Consider the following 25068-nt stretch of genomic DNA (forward strand, 5'->3'; position numbering starts at 1 on the left):
TTGAATTATATTTTAAGTGTCAAAAATATATTTTTTTGTCATATTTGTCAATATATATTTTGTCAAGATATATGTTTTTTGTATATATATTTTATTTTCTATTTTCAGAGACTATGAAAACAGGCTGCCCACCTGCACCAACACCGCAACATTTCCAGATGGAAATTATCCATGTGGACACTGTGCACAGGATAAGTTCACACACAAATGTCACTCCTTCAATCACCCTATAACAGGAAAATAACTATGGGTTAAAGGAATAATCACATGCAGCACTACTAATTAGGTATATTTGATCAAATGTCCCTGTGGGAAAGCATATGTAGGAAAAACATGCAGGGCTCTGAAGACAAGGATGTGAACACAGAAGCAACATCAGAAACAATGATGATAAGAGTCTCCTGGCTGTTCATTTTAACAAACACCCACTCTCAGCTCTGAGGTTCATAGGGATAGAACAGTCAAAAAACAGTCAGCTTTTAAAGAGAGGCTTTTTAGATCTACCACCAGTGAACTTTGGCCCCAAGAGGGCCCAATGAAGATTTCATAATCAGACCTTTTCTGTAATATGAACTTGTAATATGGACTGTGAACAGAAAGTCTAGTGAATGAACTCTAAATAATTTTTCAAATCTGCATTTGTATACACTAGAGATCTGTTTTGGTCTCATATAAAGTTCTACTAATGTTTGTTATAATGTTGGTTCTAATGTTCTTATGCATTTGTTTGACATTAAGGCCAGGTGATTTAGACCATGTGCAATGCCTGTGTTTGCAGTGAATTTGAGGAAGACCAATCAAGGTCATAGCGTAATTCTTGCCAAACTATGAGAAAATAAAACCAAGAAAAGAAAATACCAAGGAGTGTGTGGACTTTTTCCTAACAACTTTTGCTCGCTTTTGTCATGCATCTGGGATTGTGCACAAAGTCTTTTTACAAGTTGCTAGAGAATGGAGCCATACACTTTTCTAAGAGATTTATCTGAATTTACCTGTATAGGTGTCACCAAGCCAGATATAATTATTTTACAATCTCAGAGAATCATGCTTATTGGTTGCAAAAGAGTTTGGGTACATTGTCATTGTCTGGAATGACTTTGGCAACATAGAATAGCATTCACAATTTATTTTAACATAATGTTTCACAAAAGAACAGTTATCGCTATAAAGTCAGGGACATCAGAATAACTTTACCCAATATAGCCTAGCCTTTAACTTTTTGAGTAATCTTTGAACCGTTGTACAGTTGAGTCACATTTCCTATTTGGAAACAGTGGCTGGTCTTGCATACATTATTTGGGGACTTGCTGACTGCAGATTTAGAAACTGATATACTGTGGTTTGTTTATGAGGCACTTTGAAGCTTGCCTAGTAATGTCCATCAAAAGGGGGAAGTGAGTGGACAGTGTGAGCCACATGACAGTGTTGATGAACAAGTCAACAGCAGATAAACATTTTTTTTTTAATCAACAGAACTGTCCCATGTTTGAGGTGGGCTACATGCTTTACAATGACGGCAAAGAGTTGTTATCAGACGTTCACTAAGACTTATTACCCAGCACCAATCTATCTAATAAAACCTTTTGGAAGTACCATTCATGGTATGTTATAAAATATTGAAGTTATGGGAAGTTGTTATGGCTTAAGCTGTATGTTTCATACGTCCCGACCGAGGGCCGAATATTTTAAAATTAAATGAAGGAAAACCGAATATTGATCCTTCATTTAAATTTCCAGGATTATTGTTATGTGGTATATAGGAAGTGGAACCTTCCATGCATGCATGTCTTGCCGCAAAAATCTGCATTGTGTGAAGGACAAACCACATAACGTTAACAACTCTTTGCCGTCATTGTGAAGCATGTAGCCCACCCCTCGGTTATGGAATGGAAATATCATGCATATCGATGATTCTGCCATTTTTATAGCTGTAACAGTAAGTGTTTCCATTAATATAATGTTCCCCATACACAAATAAATATTTGAAATATATTTTCACAATATATTTTGAAATATATGTAAATATTCAAAATTGACAGGAAAAAAAACATTTTGACACTTAAAATATATTTCAATATATTTTTCCAAATAAGTGCCCTTAACGACCCACATTCCATCAGTCTCCATAGCTTAACATGGTAAAAAGTCAATCCCCTACTAAACATCTTTCTTAAACTGCTGTTCCATGTCCCACCCCCTTAAATTATAGTATAAACAAATGAATGAAGAGAAAATTAAACTGAAACAGTGATGTGTCACTTGTGTAGCAGACATTGCTGCCATCGCACAAGGCTCTTGACCATCCATTTGGGTCCAGAGCAGAGTGTGTGCAGACTGCAGAGTGCTATTTCTTATGATGGACCTGGACCAACTTCCTTGTGATGGACCTTGACCAATTTCCCTGTGATGGACCTGAACTAGCTTAACTGTGATGGACCTGTACCAACTTCCCTGTGATGTACCTGGATAAACTTCCCTATAATGGACCTTGAATAAACAAAGCAGACAAAAATATTTAGCAGCTTATTGTATAAAGGTTTAAACATGGCAAGTTTCTCAGAAATGTAGCAAGAAAAAAACAGCTAAGCAGCTAGCCTAGCAGCTAACATTAGCATGAATTACCTTGGCAACAAGATTGCTAAATGAGCTTCAAAGCTATTTCAACTATTGGGTCTCTTCTTAGTAATAGACTAAGCAGTCACTTTTGTTTGTTGTACATTTTCCAGGAGTGACATCACCATGTTGGTCCAGGACCAATATGGCGATGTTGTTCCAGGATTAACATTGTAAAGACGGTGCTGGACCAACATTCTAAAGACGGTCCTGTACCAACATTGTAAAAGACAACATTTTAAAGTCGGTCCTGGACCAACATTGTAATGACTTCCCCGACAACGACGGAGACACGCTCTTAAGAGGGTTTTCTACGATTCATCTTACGATCGTTCGTTTGGTTTTTCCGACTGTTTCCCGAACATGCTCGTAGCGTGAACGCGCATGCACTGCTCTTAAGATGCTCTTAAGGGGAGCTGTCCACGTTAATAGTTCTGAAATATCCTCTGATTTGACGGTGATGTCAGGCGACTGCATGTCACAGCTATAGGCCTACCATTTAAACTTCGGATCTACACATTAATTCACATCAATACGAAAATAGAAACACTTTGACATCTGCATGTAAGCATCCCAAGTAGGTTATATACCACACAGAGACATAAATAATTGTAATTATTTTAAGATTAGATTGTTGCACCATGCAATAATTTTTCGCGGTGCCACTTAAGAACACGTTTGAAGATAAGAAAGAAGTCGAGTAAGAAAGAGAGGAAATGTGTAGGCTTAGATTTTGATGCAGTAGGCTACAGACTAAACCACATGTTGCTTTCTCTGCTTTTTACCTCATAGGCCTAATAAAATATTCACTTAGCAAAGATAATGTCAAACTATTCTGGCAACGTCTCGTTTCATAACTTGATTGCATTTTTGTCGGCTTTTCATCACATTATTATGACCATTAAATGTAGGCTATTTTGCACGCTAAAATCTGATTCATCACAGGTAAACACAATAAAGAATGGGAACGTAAATTGGATTACAGTATGTATTCTAAGTTGTAATTCCTCTGTATGTCCTGTTGGTGACCTCAGTGAGAAGTACTGTTAAGACGCTCTTAGCCGGTAACGAGTACTCTGGAGCACTCGTAGATCTACGAGTGTTTTCACGATGCTCTTAAGCTACGATGGTTTCGGGAAACAGTCGGCAAATCTTAAATCTTAGGACCATGTACAGTGTTTCCCCTACAGTGTATTTAACAGCGGCGCAGCGCCGCCGCTGGATTTTCAGCGCCGCTGCAACATAATATCACCAGATTCACTTAACACACTGTAAAAGCACAACGGCCAACGTCATCTCGAAATTGTTTTCTGAAAGTCTTGAGTAAGTTAAGTGCATCAAATCCGCACTTAGCCTCTCATTATTCAGGACATATATGCGGCATGATGTGTCAGGTGATTACAAGCCCAAAGACAAGTCTGCAGCCCATATGGCTAGCCTACGTTCTGAACACGGTTACATTGTTTAGCTATCCGACTGATGGGGTCTTGCTCCGCCACAGTGTAGCCTATGGTGTCATCGTTCACTTGTAGGTTACACAATAAATAGCCTACTTATAGGCCTGGTGACAATAAAAAATGATATTAGTTATATTTCATCACGAAGCTGTTTGTATGCCGTGAATTCGCTTGTAGCCTATGCCATATGTTAAGCTTGAGCAATTCCTCTGATCCAAAGCCTGCTTTGACACATTGACACTAATGTGAAACATGCATCCTCCTCTCCTAGCCTACATCAAATAAAAGAAACCAATTCATGATTACCGAAATGAATTTAACATGGGGGGAAAAAAGTTTGTTGTGATTTAGCCTACTGTTGTGATGCGGTTCTTTCTGCTGATTGGATTTATGTCCGGTGTCGTCAACTCTGAGAACTCTTGCTCCGGCTGACAATTTTATCCAGAGAGCTGATTTCCCAAAGATGAGCCTCCATCAACATTCAACGACAAATTATTAAAACGTAAGTCATGCAATAGAGTAAACCAATGTGCTACAAGGTGTATGGTCTTAACGTTAATTGTAGCCTAGACTTGTAACGTTAGCGTAGGGCTACATGTAATGTTTGCATGGGAAAGCTAGGCGAACACAGTCTAGGCCTGTTTAAACTTTCTGATAGTTAAAGGAAATATGAGCATATGTTGGCATATACGTATAGCCTAAATTCTGTCCACTTAGCTATAATAGGCTATCACAAATAGACCTTTTCTACGTTTGCGGCATTAGACATAGGAGCCTACATTCTCTTATCAGAAAGACGTGTTCTCATAACTTCAGCGTTCTCTTGACGGTGAGACGAACGGTCGCACTTCAATCAAGTAGCCTAGGTCCTTTTCGAGTTAATTGTGAGTGAGTTGTATGGTAACTGTGGGAGTGATGTAGAAGAAAAGTGAGTATTTACTTTTTTATACGTGGGTTTGTTGTTTTGGGACTGAGAAATAGACTACAAGGAGAGCATCTGGCTACGTGCATGCGTGTCAGCATTAATGGCCCCCCAACAATTCAATTCAATTACCAAAGAGCCTTAGAGATGTTCTTTGAAAAGCCCAGAAAAATTAAGTGCTCGCAGATTGGGTGTGGCCTTTGCCATTAAGACAAATTTAAATAAATTGTAAATAATCTTTTTCTGGGTTGTGCCATTTCATTTTTCTTCTATCATTTTTAACCAATAATGTAAAAGAAAGCTGAAAATGTCCACAAAAGAAACACGAAGGTATGATATAAAAAAAAAAAAATTAACCCCCCCCCCAAGTAATAGCACCGCTGCTGGAAAAATTTCTAGGGGAAACACTGATGTACAAACAAGAGCGACTGCTTTAGCCTATTACCAAGCTACATTAGTAGTCCAAAAGTGTGCTCCTTAGCCAGTGAACTAACATTACACTGGCTTGGCACTTCACATACAGTAGGTGCATGCTGCGCCTACCTATTAGCAAGCTAATTTGGTAGCATAAATGTATGTTCCTTAGCCTAGCCTCTAACATTTGCAAGAATAACTGCGGCACCAAGATTGCTAAATGAGCTTCAAGCTACTTCAACTACTGTATCCCTGCAAAATAAGTTTAAAAGATGCATAGCAACTGAATTACCTATTATGAAGCTAATGTATTACAGTAAATGTATGGTTCCTAGCCTAGCAGCTAACATTAGAGAGTTAGAATTAGTCAGCTAAAACGAAAATAAAATAAAATCTAAGGTGCATATGTTCAGATTCCTATCAGAATTATTTATTTTACAACTATTTTACACACAAATATGCATGGACCTACCCATATTGAGATACAAGTTATGGTCAGAGCTGGACAGTAACGGAGTACATTTACTTGAGTACAGTACTTGAGTACAATTTTGAGGGATCTGTACTTTACTCGAGTATCATTTTTGGGGAGTACTCATGACTTTACTCAAGTACATTTGAGAGGCAAATATTGTACTCTTTACTCCACTACATTTCTATCCATAACCGTGAGTACCCATTACTTCTAAAAGAAAAGGAAAAAAGAAAAATCTCGGAAACCCTCAATTTGTTGTTTCCCTCTCAAACGTGATTGGATTGTGCAGGCGCCACTGATTGGGACAGCCTATCAGCAATCACCTTCAGCTTTCCGCCAAAGTTAACTCCATGGTCAGATTTAGATAAGAGACGAAACCATGGACGAAACAATGGATGAAGACGCAGCAGGTCCATCCCGGGAATGTGCCAACCTGTGGCCCCACCTCGCCAGACTATTTCAATTTTCTGAACAAGTTAATGATAGTTTTCACTTCAAGTGTTTCAATTACAAAATAGTATTTTGTATTTGAAATACATATTTTAAATACATGTATTAGAAATACTGCCCATCCCTGGCAACATGGTAAAAAGATAAAAATGACTTGATTTTACTTTCAATTCCTTTTACATTCTCCAAGGTATTAACATTAAACATTTTCATAACTCCATGTAGGACCATTCTGTACATAAATGTAAGCACTGTGGCAGTAGTAATGCAATATTTAGAAAATGTAGGCTACTCTTGTACTCTTGATACTCAAGTACTTTTAAAAACAAGTACTTCAGTACTTTTACTTAAGTAGACATCTGACTGTTGTACTTTTACTTGTACTTGAGTAAAATTTAGCAAAGGGTATCTGTACTTTTACTCAAGTAATGAAGCTGTGTACTCTGTCCGCCTCTGGTTATGGTGACCCACTGGTTGTTTCAGGAGGGAAATTTCAAAATGGCAATGGGAGAAGCAGAAGGCTCACATTGATGACATCACAAGGCTGTGATTGGTTAAAGAGTTGTTGGTCCAGGACAGTCTTTAGACTGGTCCAGGAACAACTCTTACTTGAACAAATCACGGTCACCGGAATTCTCCAGGGAAAAGGAGTTGTCAAAGGACATGTGGTGGGTGGGCAGTACGGGCCAGGAAGCCGGGCAGAGTTGTCATAGGCAGGTGATGGGTCGCTAGGCTGTACGGGCCAGGAATCCAGGTAGGGGGACAGTAATAGGCGATGATGGGACTTCAGGTGAGATGGTTGAGAAGAGGGCCAAGCACACGGATGGCTGATGACTGGTGATGATATACCTTATACCTACATTATATTGTTCCTTGAGTAATCATGGATTGCAAATCACATAAGGGTTGATCACATTATATAATGGTATTCAAAGGTGGCTATGACAACTCATGGATATGTTCACATGTTTATAGGAAATACTATAATTCCTTATATAGATGAATTATAAAACATTATGAATGTGTCATTGGGGCTTTCTAAAATAGGATATGCTGTGATGACACTGACATTGTGTCACTGAACCATTAATATTAATCTTTTATGGTCTGGCATGTCAGATTATTCAAATGACACCAACCTCATCCTGCCCTCTCTGTATTTAATGTGAAGCGGTGTCTACTCAGCCCTGGCAGCCCTTACCTGCTTTTCTTGAAGACACATCATGTTTCCCACATCTCCCCTCTTACTGTTGCTGGTTGTCTATGTAAGTTACTCAGTTAATTACATATTTAATTAGTAAAACTTTAACTCAAATCTTTGATTATCTTTGAATATAATCATTATTGTTCTCAGGTGTCCATTGTCAAGTTCAGCTCAATCAACAAAGTTCTGTGGCCACACAGCCAGGTCAAGTGTTGACCCTGTCCTGTGGTGTTTCTGGATATTCACTCACTGATAGCAGCTACTGTACAAACTGGATAAAGCAGCATGCTGGAAAAGCACTGGAGTGGATTGGGCGTGTGTGTAGCGGTAATGTGTACTACAGTGAAAAACTGAAGAACAAGTTCAGCATCTCCAGAGACACTTCCAGCAGCACTGTGAATCTAAAGGGACAGAGCCTGCAGACTGAAGACTCAGCTGTTTACTACTGTGCCCGAGAGTCACTGTGCTGCAAAACATCACCACTACAGAACAAAAACTTGATTGATGTACGATGTACAGTACTTGAAGTACCAGGGAGGATATTACATATAAATAAATACCACCATTACATTATAATTATATAATGTTACATTTTTATCTTATCCCAATTCATAGTAAAATACATTCCCACTGGTCTGTATCATGCAAAGTCTACTGTTCAGTTAAAGGTGCTATGTGACATTTTATTAGGTTAAACACAGGACAACCCTTGTTACCCCAAATGACCTACAAATAATGTCAAAAAGGCCTAAACTCCAGATTGTTCAGATATCCTCCATGCAAACCAACTAGTGTCGGTCCGGCTCTCTTCTAATACCACGTTATACCAGGTGAGGCGGTTGTTTAAATATAATGCAAGTGAATTCATAGGGCTGTATTTTTCACCAATGGCGCATGGCGTAAAACTCGTTTCCCAAGTTTAATTCCTTATTTTGCACGTTTATTTTTTAAACAATGCGCCCAGGGGTGTGGTAATTCACAACATAGGGAGTGGCTTGGCGCATTGTCTAAAAATCGCTATTGTACACCTGGGGGCCGTTTCTAGAAAAGTTAGCAACGACGTTGCTCAACCACCATGGTACGACACAACTTGCGACCAAACAACGACATTGTTACACCTGTTTTCAGAAAGCATCGTACCTGTGTCTAATTCGCTACCTCCGACGTTCGAACACTGTAGTTCCAACAACGTTGTTGATGATGCAGCGATAGATATCATTGGTGGAAACAGTGGCAACGTGTAATACCCCACCCTAGAAATTCTCTGCCACAGCCTATGTTGATGTAACCCAGATGATAAATGCATTAAGAAAATAAATAATAAATAGTTACAGATCATAATTTTGATAAGAAAGTAGTGCTGCCACTAACGACTAATTTTCTAACGACTAATCTTTCGACTAATTTATCGATTAGTCGACTAATCTAAACGACTATTTTTTTTTTAAATCAAGTGTTTGTTATTTTGTTGTGTCCGTTTTATTTTGAACTCAACTAAAGTGAAAACGTAAAATATATATCACCCTACTTTTGTTAGAAGCTATATTACTGTAAGTAAACTGTTCAAAAACATTAAGTATTAAACACTTATTTAAAATGCTACCTTCAGATCTAATGTCAGACCTTTGATAGACTTTATTTGTATGCCAGTGTTGCCATGGACATAGACAACTTCTTTGACCTGAGGCCCGGTCATGGCATACTTTGGGGTCATAGGGCCCACCTACATGAACCCACCCCTCATCAAATTATTATTATATCACATCACAATTATTATTGTTATGCTATATTGTTATACATGCACTTCAAAGCAGCCAGTGTTTAAAGTTCTAACATTGTTCACAAAAAGTTTGTGAAAACATGCACATCAGAGGACTGCTTTACTAATGTAAAATATAATTACAATAGTTCCATTGCTTTTGCATGGTTGCATGATAAATACTTCTCAAAACAACAGCAATTATATGGGTGTCATCATTTTGGGATGTTTCCCTCATGCAAGCATCATAAGCTGGTAGGCAAATGAAAAGAATATTGACATATTTAATTATGCCACAAGGTTTTGGCCACGTTATTAAAATTTGACTATACAATACTCTAGATAGTGTATTATAGTCTGTGCTCTCTTTTTATGGAAGTTGCATAAATCCAAATTGTTCTATTAAATGTAGTTTCATAATTAAATAGCCTTCCAATAGGTTGAATTGGAGCTTTGCTACCAACGTTATCAAGTGGTTTCAGTTTCTCTCGCGCATTGAATGAACGCTCATACCACCATTTAATTGTATGCCTCTATGTTTGATAACATCAAATTAGCAAGTATTTCCTACTGATTGCAGAAACGTTTGTTTTCTTTTTTCTGTCGGTCCTTGATTAATTGCGCAGCAAATTATCAGATGAAGCCCTGGGAATAATTTCACTCCGCGGCTCCGGACAAGCAGTGTCCACGTTACGGCCGGTGCTGGTCCGCGCGGCCCATAGTTTGAGAAACGCTGGACTTTGAAAGGCGACAGGAGTTGAGGACTTTGCGAATGAGCCTAACATCAGCATGTTCAAAGCAAGTAGGCTACAGGCACTTTGCGCGTCTTAGCACATAGGTTACCTCACTTTATCAGTTAGCTTGAACGCTAAAAAAAATATGACTTAGAATATAGACTTAGAATATAGACTTATTCACCATGGGAAATGACGCGCACCTTGATTGTTGATATCACGGGCGGCGGCATGTTCGTTTTAACGTTTTTTTTTGTATGAATGAATTACTGTACAGTAATGACACGCCGTTGCGTTGTCAACGTGAGACACTCTTCACTTAATTTATTTAAATTTCCACAATACTATATTAGTCAGTAGCCTGGCTAGCGCCACCACTTCTCAATGAGACGTGGTCTGGGAACCAAACGTTCATTTTCTCGTATTTGAAAAAAATGCCCAGATCCGTTTATTGGGTGCCACGGATGTCTATCAAATGCGTCTGTGCATAGCTCATCATCGTCTTGCTTTCCCCCCTGTTCTGTGATTGGTTCCCTATCTCAGGCGAAAATTTGCTCCATGGTCTCCAGGCTGCCTTAGCAGCGTGAATCAAATCGAGCGCAAGGCAGCATGGGAACACCCAGGCTAATTAGTCAGAGTATGGACTAGCGTAACCTAGGCTACTAGCTTAGCTCCCCCCACGCTCTGCCTAATAGCCTAATGAATTGCGCTGAAAGCAGGCAGCTTTGCAGCTTTGCTGCTGGCATTAGCAGTTTGCGTGCATAGCAGGGTTTAAAATATGACTGCCAAAGTCTTAGTATCCTGTTTAACATCCAAAGACAGTCATTGTACTTTTAAGGAGTTAATAACATAGAGTTAATATAACATTACAATGAGCCGTTTGAGACCAAAAATAAATAGTCAATAGTAAAACAACTCTTCGACTAAAAAAATTGCCGTCGACTAATTTTCATGGTCGATTAGGTCGACTAATGGCCACCTTACACCAAACAACTTTGACAAGATTTGGGAAAGATTCTTGAAAGATTGTAGTCTTTTAACTAATGCCCCCCATTCAAGCTTTACTCAAAAGACTCCAATCTTTCAAGAATCTTTCCCAAATCTTGTCAAAGTTGTTTGGTGTAAGGAGGCCATTAGTCGACTAATCGTGGCAGCACTAATTTTTATCTTATCCCAATTCATAGTAAAATACATTCCCACTGGTGTGTATCATGCAAAGTTTACTGTTCAGTTAAAGGTGCTATGTGACATTTTATTAAACACAGGACAACCCTTGTTCCCCCAAATGACCTACAAATAATGTCAAAAAGGCCTAAACTCCAGATTGTTCAGATATCCTCCATGCAAACCAATTAGTGTCGGGCCGGCTCTCTTCTAATACCACGTTATACCAGGTGAGGCGGTTGTATTAAATATAATGTAAGTGAATTCATAGGGCTGTATTTTGCACCCTGGCGCATGGCGTAAAACTCGTTTCCCAATTTTAATTCCTTATTTTGCACGTTTATTTACGTTACGTTATATTTTAAACAATGCGCCCAGGGGTGTGGTAATTAACAACATAGGGAGTGGCCTGGCGCATTGTCTAAAAATCGCTATTGTTCACCTGGTCAGAAGTCTATGGCGAGTTGTTTATATGCTATTTTTATGCGCTTTTGACTGTTTGATAGGGCCCATAAAGTGCTGTGCGGCTGTGTTCAAAATAACTCGAAACCTACAGTGTTACACATGATTCCTTTAAAGAAGGCTGTTTCCTCTGTTGCTGTTGTCACTAGAGGGCAGCAAAGCTCCCCACTACTCCTGGCCCCTGCAGAAGCATGTGTCACCCACCACTCTGATTCTGTTACTGACAGCTGACAGGGCCTGCTGGATGTGTTTTGGAAACTGCCATTTGTTTTACTTCCTAATGACACGGACCACTTCTGAGCACTCTCAAGGACTCAGCTCCGGACTCTCTGGTCTCCATTGCAAATCTTTCCACAAGGACACATGTATGGTGATTCATGGTGGTTCATAGATTATGGCCACAGATTGACAGGTTATATTTTGTCCAGGAGAGGGATGCTTGGGGATCAAGAATTGATGTTGTGGAAGCAGAGAGGAAAGTAAAGAAGATAACTTTTTGTTGTGGTTATATGAGTAATTTTACAATTCACAAGGCTTCAAATATGAGAGGAAAAACACTTCACAAAAACAAAACCAATTTATTAAGAATGATAAACTATAGAGCCATAGAGAAGATAGTCAGTGAAAAGATATTGTCCAATGAAAACAAAAAATGCAAAGATACTTAAAGCAATAGAACAGTTCATGTGCAAATTATATTGCAGTGTGAAAGAGGAAGTTATGCAAAGTAGCTACATCATTGCTACTTAATGTCACATTTTATAACCTACAGTACTCATTTACTTTAGTAGTAAGTACACATTTCAGTGCAAGAATGAGAATACAGGCAATTAACCTGTTCACTAATGTTCTTTTAATGCTGGTCATACAAGGTAAAGCATACTAGATTTAGGGTTAGCACAACATTATAGTAACCTGTTTATATTGTTAATACTTAATCAAAACAATTGTTTACAATGTATCATTTCTCCAAGGTATTGTCTGTGATGAGATCAGACTGGATCAGTCTCCTGGGTTGGAAGAATGAACAGCAATTCACCTTCTTATGCAGAGTCTCTGAAAGGCCAGTTCACCCTGACTGAGGACACATCCACCAGCACACAGTACCTAGAGGCCAAGAGTTTGAGAGCAGAGGACACTGCTGTTTACTACTGCGCTCGACAGGCACAGTGACTGGCTTTGGCAAAGCAGCTGTATCAAAATCCAAAGCATCTGACCTAGCCTGATAAACAGTGATGTAATGGATGTCAATGTAACTGTTTAGAAGTAATATTTTCATCTATTACATCTTGAAAATAAACCCTGAATGAACCTGTCAAATACACAGTCCTTTCTTTCTGTCTCAATATTGGGACTTTAGACATACAAGACTTTCTCAGTAAACTCTAGGGGTGTAAATGTACACATATTCGTACCGAACCGTTTAGGTACATCTGACCAATTGAAAGATCATAATGTGTTATGGATTAATCATGGATTGCAAATCACATAAGGGTTGATCACATTATAAAATGGTATTCAAAGGTGGCTATAACAACTCATGGAGATGTTTACATATTTATAGAATATAGGATATTGATAGGTGTGTCACTGAACCATTAATATTCAGATTGATTTTATGGTCTGGCATGTCAGAATATTCAAATGACTTCAGCCTCACCCTGCCCTCTCTGTATTTAATGTGAAGTGGTGTCTCTGTCTCTCAGTTCAAACAGCTTGAGGTCTGAGTGGCAGCCCTGACCTGCTTTTCTTGAAGACACATCATGTTTCCCACATCGCCCCTCTTGCTGTTGCTGGTTACTGTGTCAAGTAAGTTACTCAGTTAATTACACATTTAATGAGTAATCTTTAATCATATCTTTTGATTATCTCTGCATATGATATGATCATTATTGTTCACAGGTGTCCATTGTCAAGTTCAGCTCAATCAACAAAGCTCTGTGGCCACACAGCCAGGTCAAGTGTTGACCCTGTCCTGTGGTGTTTCTGGATATTCACTCACTGATAGCAGCTACTGTACTCACTGGGTAAAGCAGCATGCTGGAAAAGCACTGGAGTGGATTGGGTGTGTGTGTGGTAGCGGCAATGTCTACCACAGTGAAAAACTGAAGAACAAGTTTAGCGTCTCCAGAGACACTTCCAGCAGCACTGTGAATCTAAAGGGACAGAGCCTGCAGACTGAAGACTCAGCTGTTTACTACTGTGCCCGAGAGTCACTGTGCTGCAAAACATCACCACTACAGAACAAAAACTTGATTCATTCAAATCCCATTTTTTAATTGACTGGAACTTTTTACCATCCATCTAAGGACATCACCGCATATCGTTGACTCAAAACACAAATAACAACCAATGCAAATATGGACACACATTAGAATGAGAATGAGACCATCATTATGTCTCTCTTCAGACTGTCATGGGAATTCAGCGGCAGGCCATATCATGATGTATGGAAAAAGGAGTGTTGGTTCAGATTTATTGAGGAAATTACAGAATTAAATATTTGCATCATTACCAACTTAACCTATACACTGGTTGCAATAGGTCACGTTTCATAGATAAAAACTGGAAGTGATATTTCAACATAATTTTGAACCAGTGTGAGCTGTAAAATACACTTGCTGGAAGTCAACACTGAAAAACCACAATCAATATATTCAAAATTCAGTCTTGTTTTCTCAAAAAGCTAGTCAAATATAGGCCCCAGTTGTGGCGCAACTGGCTGGGGGACCTGCACCGTACGCCGGCGACCCGGGTTCGATTTCCGCCGCGTGGTCCTTTCCGGATCCCACCCAGACTCTCTCTCCCACTCACTTCCTGTCATTCTCCACTGTCCTATCAAATTAAAGGCATAAAAAGCCCAAAAAATATATAAAAAAAATAAAAAAACTTAGTCAAATATTTGGATAATGTTTACATTTAAAGATACAACTGTATTCAAACAATCTGATAGGCTTATCATTGCACAGCTAGAGATACATCTAAATCTTATTTTATTTTTTAAGCTATTTATTTTCATACAGAGTAATTGTCACTCAACAGATGTCCCTGTACAATTGCAATTTGTATCAGCACAGGTATATATGGCATGTACAAACATATAAAATCAAGAGAAGTCATACTATAAAAACAAAAAACTTGTAATTGCGGTCGGATTGCAAGTTGATGATGCCGGGACTGGTTAACGGACTACATTAGATTATATAATGTTAGATTTTTATCATATTCCAATGCAGAATAAAACACATTCCCACTGGTCTGTTTCATGCAAAGCCAGGAAGAAACCACCGTTTTCACATAATATCAAAAAGGCCTAAACTCCAGATTGTCCAGATATCTCCCATGCAAACCAACTAGCATCAGGCCGGCTCTCTTGTAATACCACATTATACTATGTGAGATGGTTGTATTACAGTTTTTTCTGATTGCTTAAGCACATTTTTTGTAACTATGGCTTTTTTTTGCAAAACTCTACACACAAATAGGAAAACCTTTCACCAAATCAGCAAAACATTGTAGTTCTCTTGCAAAAGCTAACACACCTTGCTTAACTCTTCACACCTTTGTAAAAATGGTGTAAACAGTGGTGTAAACAGTAAACACAAGCCATCACAATAATAAGCACACAATGTGCCAACTACACACTGATGGTATGAATAAAAAACACATCTGGCTTTTGCTTTCTCTGTGCACAAGGTAGACTATGTCAGTTTGAGGTCATACTTTTGTCATAGTTCTGTAAACATCCAGGGATCCAAACTTCAAGTATTGGTGTTTATTTACACACATCAAAACAAACACAAGTGTGTTTTTCCAAGTCAAAACACAAAATAGCAATTTCACTGAGACAAAAAAATCAGTCTACATCGTGTCGTCTCTGTCAAAATTTCGTCTACATCACATGCAATGTTCTAGTCCAAGGCATCAGGGAAAATATATTCTGGAATGCTGTATCCAGGCCTGACATGCCAATATCCCCACATGTAGACTGATTTTTTGCCTGTAAAAGGGCTATTTCTTTCTCTTCTTACCCTTCCTTTTTCCCCTCCTCGTGCTCCTCTTGCTCCTCCTTGTCCTCTTCCTCTAACTTCACTTCCTTGTCCTTGTCATCCTCTCCCTCTCACTTCTTCACCTCTGCATCCTCTTCCTCCTCTTCTTCCTCCTACTTCTTCACCTCCACGTCTTACTGTATTCTTCGGCCTCCTGCAATTCTTACTCTTCTCACTCTTCCTGCTCCCTCCATTGTACCCATTGTACATTACCTGTGGCTTATTTATAGTGCTCACACTAGGCTGATTGCACAGTGAACTAATTATCTAAAACAGTTTTCACATGAGAAAGTGTGCCAGAGAGTTGGAAAAATAGTGTAAACAATGATTTGCTAGGAGTGTGTTGATCATTTGGAAATTGAGTGTAAAGCAGTGAGTTGTGTTTACAGTTCCGCAAGAAGAGTGCTGTGCAGTGGATTGTGCCTCCAGTTGTGCAAAGTGTGTATTACAAAATTGCAAACTGAGTGCAAAGCAGAGTTTGTGCTTTTAGTTTTGCGAACTCAGTGAGTGGTTTTGCTATAAGAATTAATAGTTTTAGAAATTGTGCTATAAGAGTCACAGTTGTGTTTAAGCATTCAGAAAAAAACTGTAAATACAAATATAAGTAAATACAAAAATGTTGTGTGGTTGTGTTCAAGACAACTTGAAACCTACAGAATTACACATAGTTCCTTTAAAGGTGGCTGGTTCCTCTGTTGCTGTGGTCACTAGAGGGCAGCAAAGCTCCCTACTACTCCTGGGCCCTGAAGCATGTGTCTCCCACCTCTCTGTTTCTGTTACTGACAGCTGCATCCTTTGTGACTGCTGGATGTGTGGAAGGGTAACCTTTTGGAACTTAATATACTGGCAGTTTTTTTTTTTACTTCGTAATGATACTGAACACTTCTGAGCACTCTCAAAGACTCAGCTCCGGACTCTCTGGTCTCCATTTCAAATCTTTCCACACTTACATGCATGGATGGTGATTCATGCAATGTTCATAGTTTAAGGTCACAATTTGACAGCTTATTCCTTTGACCAGGAGCAGGGCACTTCAGGTTCAGAGAAAGATATACAGGGCGTTTTGTTGGGGAAGCAGAGGAAAGTAAAGAAGATAACCACATTTTTGACCAAATTTATAAAACACAAGGCTTCAAATATGGTGGGAAAAATACCAAAAGGGAATGTATTTTAAAATGATAAAGCATAGAGACATAGATGAGGTAGTCAGTGAGAACACATTATCCAATGCATTAAAACAAAAAAAAGGTACTTAAAGCAATAGAGCAGTTCATGTGCAAATTATATTGCAGTGTGAAAGAGGAAGTTATGCAAAGTAGCATCATTGCTTAATAGTACATTTCATAACCTACAGTACACATTTACTTCAGTAGTAAGTACACATTCCACTGCAATAATGAGAATACAGGCAATTAACCTGTTCACTAATATTTTTTAATGCTGGTAGTAATATAAGGTAAAGCATACTATGTTTTAGAGGTTAGCACAATAACATTATAGCAAAACCTGTTTATATTGTTTGTACTTAATCAAAGCAATTGATTATGATGTATTATTTTCCAAGGTATTGTCTGTGATGAGATCAGACTGGATCAGTCTCCTGCTCAGGTGAAGAGACCAGGAGAGACAGTTAAGATCTCCTGTAAAATATCTGGATTCACAATGACAAGCTACTGGATACACAGGATCAGACAGAAACCTGGAGGACCCCTGGAGTGGATTGGGAGAATGAATCAGGGCACTGTGCATCAGGCAGTCTCTGAAAGTCTGTTGAGAGTCTCTGATAGGCCAGTTCACCCTGACTGAGGACAGATCCATCAGCACACAGTTCTTGGAGGCCAAGAGTCTGAGAGCAGAGGACACTGCTGTTTACTACTGCGCTCGACAGGCACAGTGACTGAAGGTGCCGAAGCAGCTGTACCAAAACCCAAAGCATCTGACCTGGCCTGGTAAACAGTGATGTAATGGATGTCAATGTAACTGTTTGAAAGTTATATTTTCAATCTATTACAGTTCGAAAGTAAGCCCTAAATGAACCCGTCAAATTCACAGTATTATTTTTGTCTCAATATGGCAACTCTATTAGACATAGGCCTACAGGTTTTTCTCAGTAGAGTCTATACTCTCATTCAAAATTATTACCCAGAGAGAAGAAATACTCTTTTCTGATTGGCTGGTGGGGTGGCTATTAATTCTGAATAATGGGACACCTATGAAGTAGATCCTGTAAAAACAAAGTTTAATCACCGTTCCATATCAATGCTTATGAATAATAACTATAGCACTCACTCTCTTGAGCACCTTACCATGCACACAGAACTACAGGCCAGTCTCGGCCCTGTCACTGCAAGCGTCTCATGCTTGATCACCCTCAAGCACACTGTAGATTTTTTTAATTTAATTTATATAGTATATTTAGTATTTTGTTTTGTTTGTTTTTCTTATCTTCTACTGTCTCTATTGTACAGTGGAGTTTGGTTATATGTTTATACTTATACTTATATTTACCATTTCTGCTGTAAGTGCATGTTGTGTGTGATGTCTGTATGCTACTGAGACCTTTGAATTTCCCCTTGGGGATCAATAAAGTATCTATCTATCTATCTATCTATCTATCTATCTATCTATCTATCTATCAACCATAGTAGGACGACAGTTGAGCCTGGAAGCTTGCCTTCCTTGGAGGAAGGATTACACATATGTATTTTATCCAAAGGAACTTACAGTACTGTACAACACAATATACATTTCCATCAGTATGGAAGCTTCGTGGATGATGAGCCCATTATATTAGTGTTCGTGAATGTACGTCTGTAAATGTTTAGTGAGTCTCAGAATATTAATTAACTGTCGTTCTGTGCACCTGAACATTCCATGTCACATGTCTCCCTTGCTAGTAGGGCTGACAGTGATGGTATAGGAATGATGCATGTAATATAGCCCATTCAACTACTTATTTTTATTTTGCTTGTGCAGATGCTGTTTTATGTATGCCAGTGCCTGAAGGCATGTTTTGTTTGAACTTTTCCTAAAGGAATAAATGTGATAAGCCAGTTTTGGTCTCAGTCCCTTCACCGTCTGACTAATAGTTTAGTTATATATTACTAATATATTAATAAAGCTTAAAGGTGCCATGTGTAAGAATTGAGGTAAAAATATCCAAAAGATGAGCTACACGCATCAAAAGAATGAGAAGAAATAAGGGTGATGATGTCATTAAAAAAATAACAAGGTATAGTGCTGCAGAGATATCAACCTGAATTAGCATGCTAAATTACTAGCCACAGCCCGACAGGTGTCATAATACCAGTTTCGGCCATGGGAGGCAGTATGCGGACAACATAACCGCTAGGCAAACTGCAATACACGAATCTCGGTTGTTACTCTAGGGTAAACCAGCTCACTTTCTGGAGGTATACTGCCCCCATCTTTTATGGAATGTGGAGTATGAATTGATTTTTGGCGGACATTACACATGGCACCTTTAACCAACTTTATTATAAGGGTCCCCCATACTGATAGTTATATATTACTAATATATTAATTAAGCTTAACCAACTTTATTATAAGGGGCCCCTCGCTGATAGCTATATACTACTAATATATTAATTAAGCTTGAACTTTATTGTAAGGGTCCTGGGGAGTGGTTCATATTGGGAAAGGCAGAAGCACAGTTGAATAACAATTAGTTAAATAATAATATGTAAATAACGTTTCTATTAACATATAGTTTGTAAATAAACATTTAACATTTAAATGATGTAAGAAATAACTTAATTAGTGCCAAAAAGACATTTAGTTAACTATTAACAAATATTAATACAATATTAGTTAATAGATTTGTTAAAACATTAACATCCAGATTTTATGCGAACAACTAATATTTAATGAATGAATGGGCCTTCCCAACGTTCGGTGGTCTGCTAATTCTCAATAACAGACCGTTGCTAAGTATAACAGACCGCTGTCAAGGAAAATGGGCTTTGTGCTTCTAATTTATGTCTTTCATAATTACTGCGCAAGGACTGGAACTTCATTCAAAAGTGAAAGCAGACGGTTGATCAGCTGTGTTCTAAAGAATGTTTGATTCAAGTTCAGCGTGTGCTATTGCGAACTATTTGTTTCTCACCAAAAGCCAGGATGAAACGGTAACAAATAGGCTATAGCCTAGGCTCTGTACAGTAGGCTAAAGAGTCACATCGTGGAGAGTTTATTGTTTCGTTTTGGTAGCCGTGTAATAAGCGGAATAATGTATAGAACGCCGGCCATTATTGGGAAAGTAAGTCCCTTCAGGGCGGCGTTCTATACATTATCCCTTACTTAATAAAGGGTTAGGTTTGTTTGCTATTTATTATGGCACCTTATTATGGAGTGTTACCGAATTATCTATAATTTAAGTAAGATTTAAAACAACTGAGTATTTTTTAAGTCCTTTTTTTTGCCATAGGATTTTTGGAAGCACTTTTTCTTTGATGTACAGCACTTCAAACATCATAAGGGTGGCAAAACCACGTCCACTCCAACTCTTCTGGTTTTGAGCTCCAACACTGAGTCCTCCCACTAAGGGGGACTGGCATGCAAAAATGAGGATGTGATGTGTGGGTACTGTATATAGCTCATGAGAAATTCACCCCATACATGAGAAAGATTATTACACACACTGAAAAATGGATATGTTAATTGCCTTCCTCTTAATAGTAATATCCATCACACGTAAGAACTATGAATCTATTGTCTAATGGTTATTATCTGTTTGTAAATGGCTCTAACATCAGTCTTGTTTTATCTTTGACAGAATCCAGTGGTCAGACACTGTCTGAATCTGAATCAGTGGTTCTTAAACCTGGAAACTCCCACAAACTGACTTGCACATACTCTGGATTCAGCAGTGATCCTTACATGGTTTGGGTCAGACAGGCTCCTGGGAAAGGGCTAGAATGGTTGGCTTACATTTACCCTGCGAGTAACTATATATATTACTCCCAAACTATTCAAGGAAGATTTACCATCTCCAGAGACAACAACAAGCAGCAGGTGTATCTGCAGATGAACAGCCTGAAGACCGAGGACACGGCTGTGTATTACTGTGCCAGAGAGTCACAGTGGCACAATATGCTGCAGAGATGAACAAAAACATCAGACTCCTCTATTACCATTGTGTTATTTATTTGGCCTCTCCCTCTATGTATTTTGCCTTCCCCCACTGTGTGTGCAATACTCAACATTCCATTTAATATCCTTGCAATGATGATGAACAAAAAAATATGTATTTACATAAAAACTGTTAATGCATCAATTAATGTTTGTTGTGTGTAGGGCCGTATTAAGCCCTTCTGTGTACACACACAAACCCACACATAAACACGCATGTGATCCCAGCGCACTTGATTTTAGAACGTGTTTCACCAAACAAAGTGAACACATAGGCCTTACTTTTTTATCTAAGTTTAGTACAAAACTGTTCATTCTACGCTCATTCATGTCCAGCCCCTCTGCTGTTTTACACAGCAATTTGTTATGCAAAGCTGACAAACACCCACCCAGTTTCCAGTTAAAGGAGGCTGGTTCCTCTGTTGCTGATGTCACTAGAGGGTAGTGATGGTAATTTTGATACCATAGATTTAATAGAGACCCAGTCAGACCAATAGTATGAAAAATCAGGAACAGAGTTTATTTACAATGATGTGCATCAAGGGAGAGACAGCATGACTTCACCTAAAGATCCATCAGCTGCTCTAACTAGACAAGGAAATAGTTCGGGTTTAAGTATCCTTCCAGGTGACAGGAGATGGCGTTGGTCATCCCATCTTACGTGGACTACACTGAATCAGACTCTGATTAGTGGCAACCTGGCAATCCGGAGCAGATAGCTACTGACACAGCCATGCAGAACAGTGAAACACTGCAAAGTCATAATATTCCCACTTATCTCTAACTACAGTCACACACAGATATACACAGGGACAGTACAGATATCATACATTCATTACATAGAATCATACTTTTAGTATCAAAGTGACCCACTAATGAGAAATGCAGAACATTAACCCACATATTGGAATATTGGACATAATGCAGAACATTAAACCACATATTGGAATATTGGACATAATGTTCTATTCCACTTTCTCTCAGTAGCAAAGCTCCCCAACACTCCTGGGCCCCTGCAGATGTCTCTCACCACTCTGATTCTGTTACTTACATAAAAAGTGGTGAATATATGGTACCTTGTACTGCCATGTCAAATAACCTGGTCTTTTTATTTCTCTAGATGTGCAATGTGCTGTTGACTTCACCCAAGCAAGCTCAATGGTCTTCAAGCCTGGAGATTCTATGACTATTAGCTGTAAGGTGTCTGATTACTCTTACAAGTGACAGCTACATGTATGCAACAGCGTGGATCTGACAGCCTGCTGGGAAAACACTGGAGTGGATAGTGCACATATGGGGACATGGTCCTATCTGCCAAAAAGAGTCCCTGAAGAGCAAGTTCAGCATCTCTAAAGATCCCTCCAGCAGCACAGTAACTCTAACAGGGCAGAATCTACAGACTGAAGACTCATCTGTCTGTTACTGTGCAAGATATCACTGTGATACCAACCAGTAGTGGACCTGTGCACAAACTCTGAATGTTTCACACTGATAATGTTATTTCATGTCAGCTTTTACATTAAAGTTCTCCCAAAATTAACACTATAAGACTAAAGAAAATTGCTTACAAGTCCAGTGGCAATTATATTTTCCCAAAAATATATATGGCATCCCTCTGAGCAATAAATTCAAATATTATGCAATATCTTTACAACATGTGTTACTACAAGGAAGTAAAAAAAAAAAAACACACACATTAAGTCACATGCGGGTAGGATGGCAATTCCATTTTTAAACTTTAAAGCATTAAAATCAATAACCAAACAATATTACAATAGGCCTACAGCCTAAACTGTTTTCTAACTATTTTAGTAATTTCAAATGAAGCTATTTAAAAATCTTTCTTTAAACCTTCAATAAGTCCATGTCATGTATAACCTATTAAGGGATATACATTTGATAATGAATGAATGAATTTGATAATGACTTTCTAAAAAGCATCTTGGTTGGTGTAGATTGTGTAGGCCAATGTGTTTTATTAAAAAATGTGCTGGCTGGCACCCCTGGTAAATTTGAGCAAAAATAGCTATACAATAATCTTTTGACAATTTATCTGGGTCTCACAATGAAAACAATGAGGAAACATCAAACGCTGAAGGGAAGCAAATGTTTTCTGAGATATATAAATACTTCATAAAGACATATATTTTCAACAAGATCCCATATCTTTAATTCTTTGCATAGCCTCTTATTTACCAATAAAACAGCTCGTTATCTTCTTCTTTGACATTCCATTAAGTTGGAAAATACAAAGCAAGGGATTTGAGACTTTTCCTCTTCACAAAATCTCTCCAGACTGTTCAGATTCCTAGGTCCTCACTTTTTTTGACAGAAGCTTGTTATTGTGTCCATTTTGGAATTCTGTATTATTATGACCGCCGCGCAGCGAAGCGGCGGTCATATAGGTTTAGTCAGATTTTTTTTTTTTTTCTTTTTTTTTTTTTTTTTTTTTTTTTCGCATGCCCAAATTTCCGTCAATGATTCCCGGGACACTGAAAGACCGGGGTACACGAAACTTGGTGGGCATGTAACCCCACATGGGTAGCATGGAACCATCGTTTTTCATTTTGATCTGTAGCCCCCCCGCTGGACTGGACCCCCCGAAAGGAGGGTAGGGCAGACACAGTTTTCTGTGAATATCTCGAAAACCGTAGGGTTTAGGAGGACCATTTTTTTTTTTGTATGTTGATCTCAAGGTGCCATGTCAACCCATTCCATAACCACTCATTTCATGTATAGCGCCACCTAGTTAAACACAAAAAAGTAAAAATGAGGTGTTGTAATTGAAGGTATCTGTGACCTAACATAGTCAAAACTGCACGAAATTGGAAGTGTAGGATCATTATGACACCCTCTGTATGCACGCCAAGTTTTGTGGAATTCCGTTCATGGGGGGCCACACAATAAATTAATTTATGTTACTATACACCAACTGGCCTGTAGGTGGCCGGAGACAGTTTTCTGTGAATATCTCGAGAACCGTAGGGCCTAGGAGGTCCACCTTTTTTATGTATGTTGGTCTTAAGGGGGCATGTTAACCCATCCCATTACCACTTATTTCATGTATAGCGCCACCTAGTTAAAAATGAAAAAGCAAAAAATTAGGTGTTTTCATCACAATATCTCTGGCTGACAAGGTCAAAACTGCACGAAATTAAAAGTGTAGGATCATTATGACACCCTCCGAATGCATGCCAAGTTTTGTGTACTTTCGTTCATGGGGGGCCTTACAATAAAATAATTTATGTGTACATTTAGTGACGTACACCAACAAGGATTCCCGGGACACTGAAAGACCGGGGTACACAAAACTTGGTGGGCATGTACCCCCACATGGATAGCATGGAACCGTCATTTTTCGTTTTGATCTGTAGCCCCCCCGCTGGACTGGTCCCCCCGAAAGGAGGGTAGGGCAGACACAGTTCTCTGTGAATATCTTGAGAACTGTAGGGCCTAGGATGACCAATTTTTTCCGTATGTTTGCCTCCAGGGGTCATGTTAACCCATTCCATGTGCACACATGTGCATAAACAGATACACACACATACACATACATTTACAGTAATCATACGTATGACACATACTCACACAGTAGACATATGTACGCATGCATGCACATGCACAAACACACATATGCAGGCAAACACACAAGCACGCACATACACACACACACACACACACCCACACACATAAACATAAACTTGTACACGCACACATGCACACAATTCAAGAATTTTTCCCATCATCTACTTCGTGAATTTTTGGTCATTGATACCCGGGACACCGAACCACCGGGGTACATGAAATTTGGTGGGTATGTAGCCCCACTAGACTTTTACGCAAAAATTTCATTTCGTCTCCATCCCCCCGGTAAAAAATGAAAATGCAATATTATTCTGCTTTAATCGCCCCTATCTTCAGTTAAGATGTTCAGAACTGCACCAAATTGTATGTGTATGATTGACCTGGCATTCTCTGGGTTTCTGGGTCTAAGTTTCGTAGAATTTCATCCATGGGGGGGTCTAAAAAAATTAGGTTATGTGTACATTTAGTGACTGTACACTCATTGGCCTGTAAATGGCGGTGCACACATATACACATGCACACACACAGGCACCCACATACTATCGGTATTAGAACGGCCGATACATAATTACAAATTCAGTAGGATTAAAAGAAAGCCAAAATAAATATTCATCATCATCATCATGGCT

General features: G+C 38.8%; 2 protein-coding genes and 1 gene segment (V, D, J or C); all 3 read left to right on the plus strand.

Annotated features, from left to right (window-relative positions):
* The window catches only part of LOC121704901, a 589105-nt gene that overhangs the window by 375239 nt on the left and 188798 nt on the right, over nucleotides 1–25068 (plus strand). The gene's annotated exons all lie outside the window — the stretch shown is intronic.
* Nucleotides 1–25068, plus strand: part of LOC121704686 (immunoglobulin alpha-2 heavy chain-like) — a 249438-nt gene that overhangs the window by 76167 nt on the left and 148203 nt on the right. The window lies entirely within an intron of this gene.
* LOC121704698 lies at nucleotides 20358–21014 on the plus strand. The segment is given in 2 exon segments: nucleotides 20358–20416; nucleotides 20499–21014. Coding segments are annotated over 2 exon segments (378 nt in total).

Source organism: Alosa sapidissima, chromosome 3 (assembly GCF_018492685.1).
Source record: "Alosa sapidissima isolate fAloSap1 chromosome 3, fAloSap1.pri, whole genome shotgun sequence".
Taxonomy (NCBI): Eukaryota; Metazoa; Chordata; class Actinopteri; order Clupeiformes; family Clupeidae; genus Alosa; species Alosa sapidissima.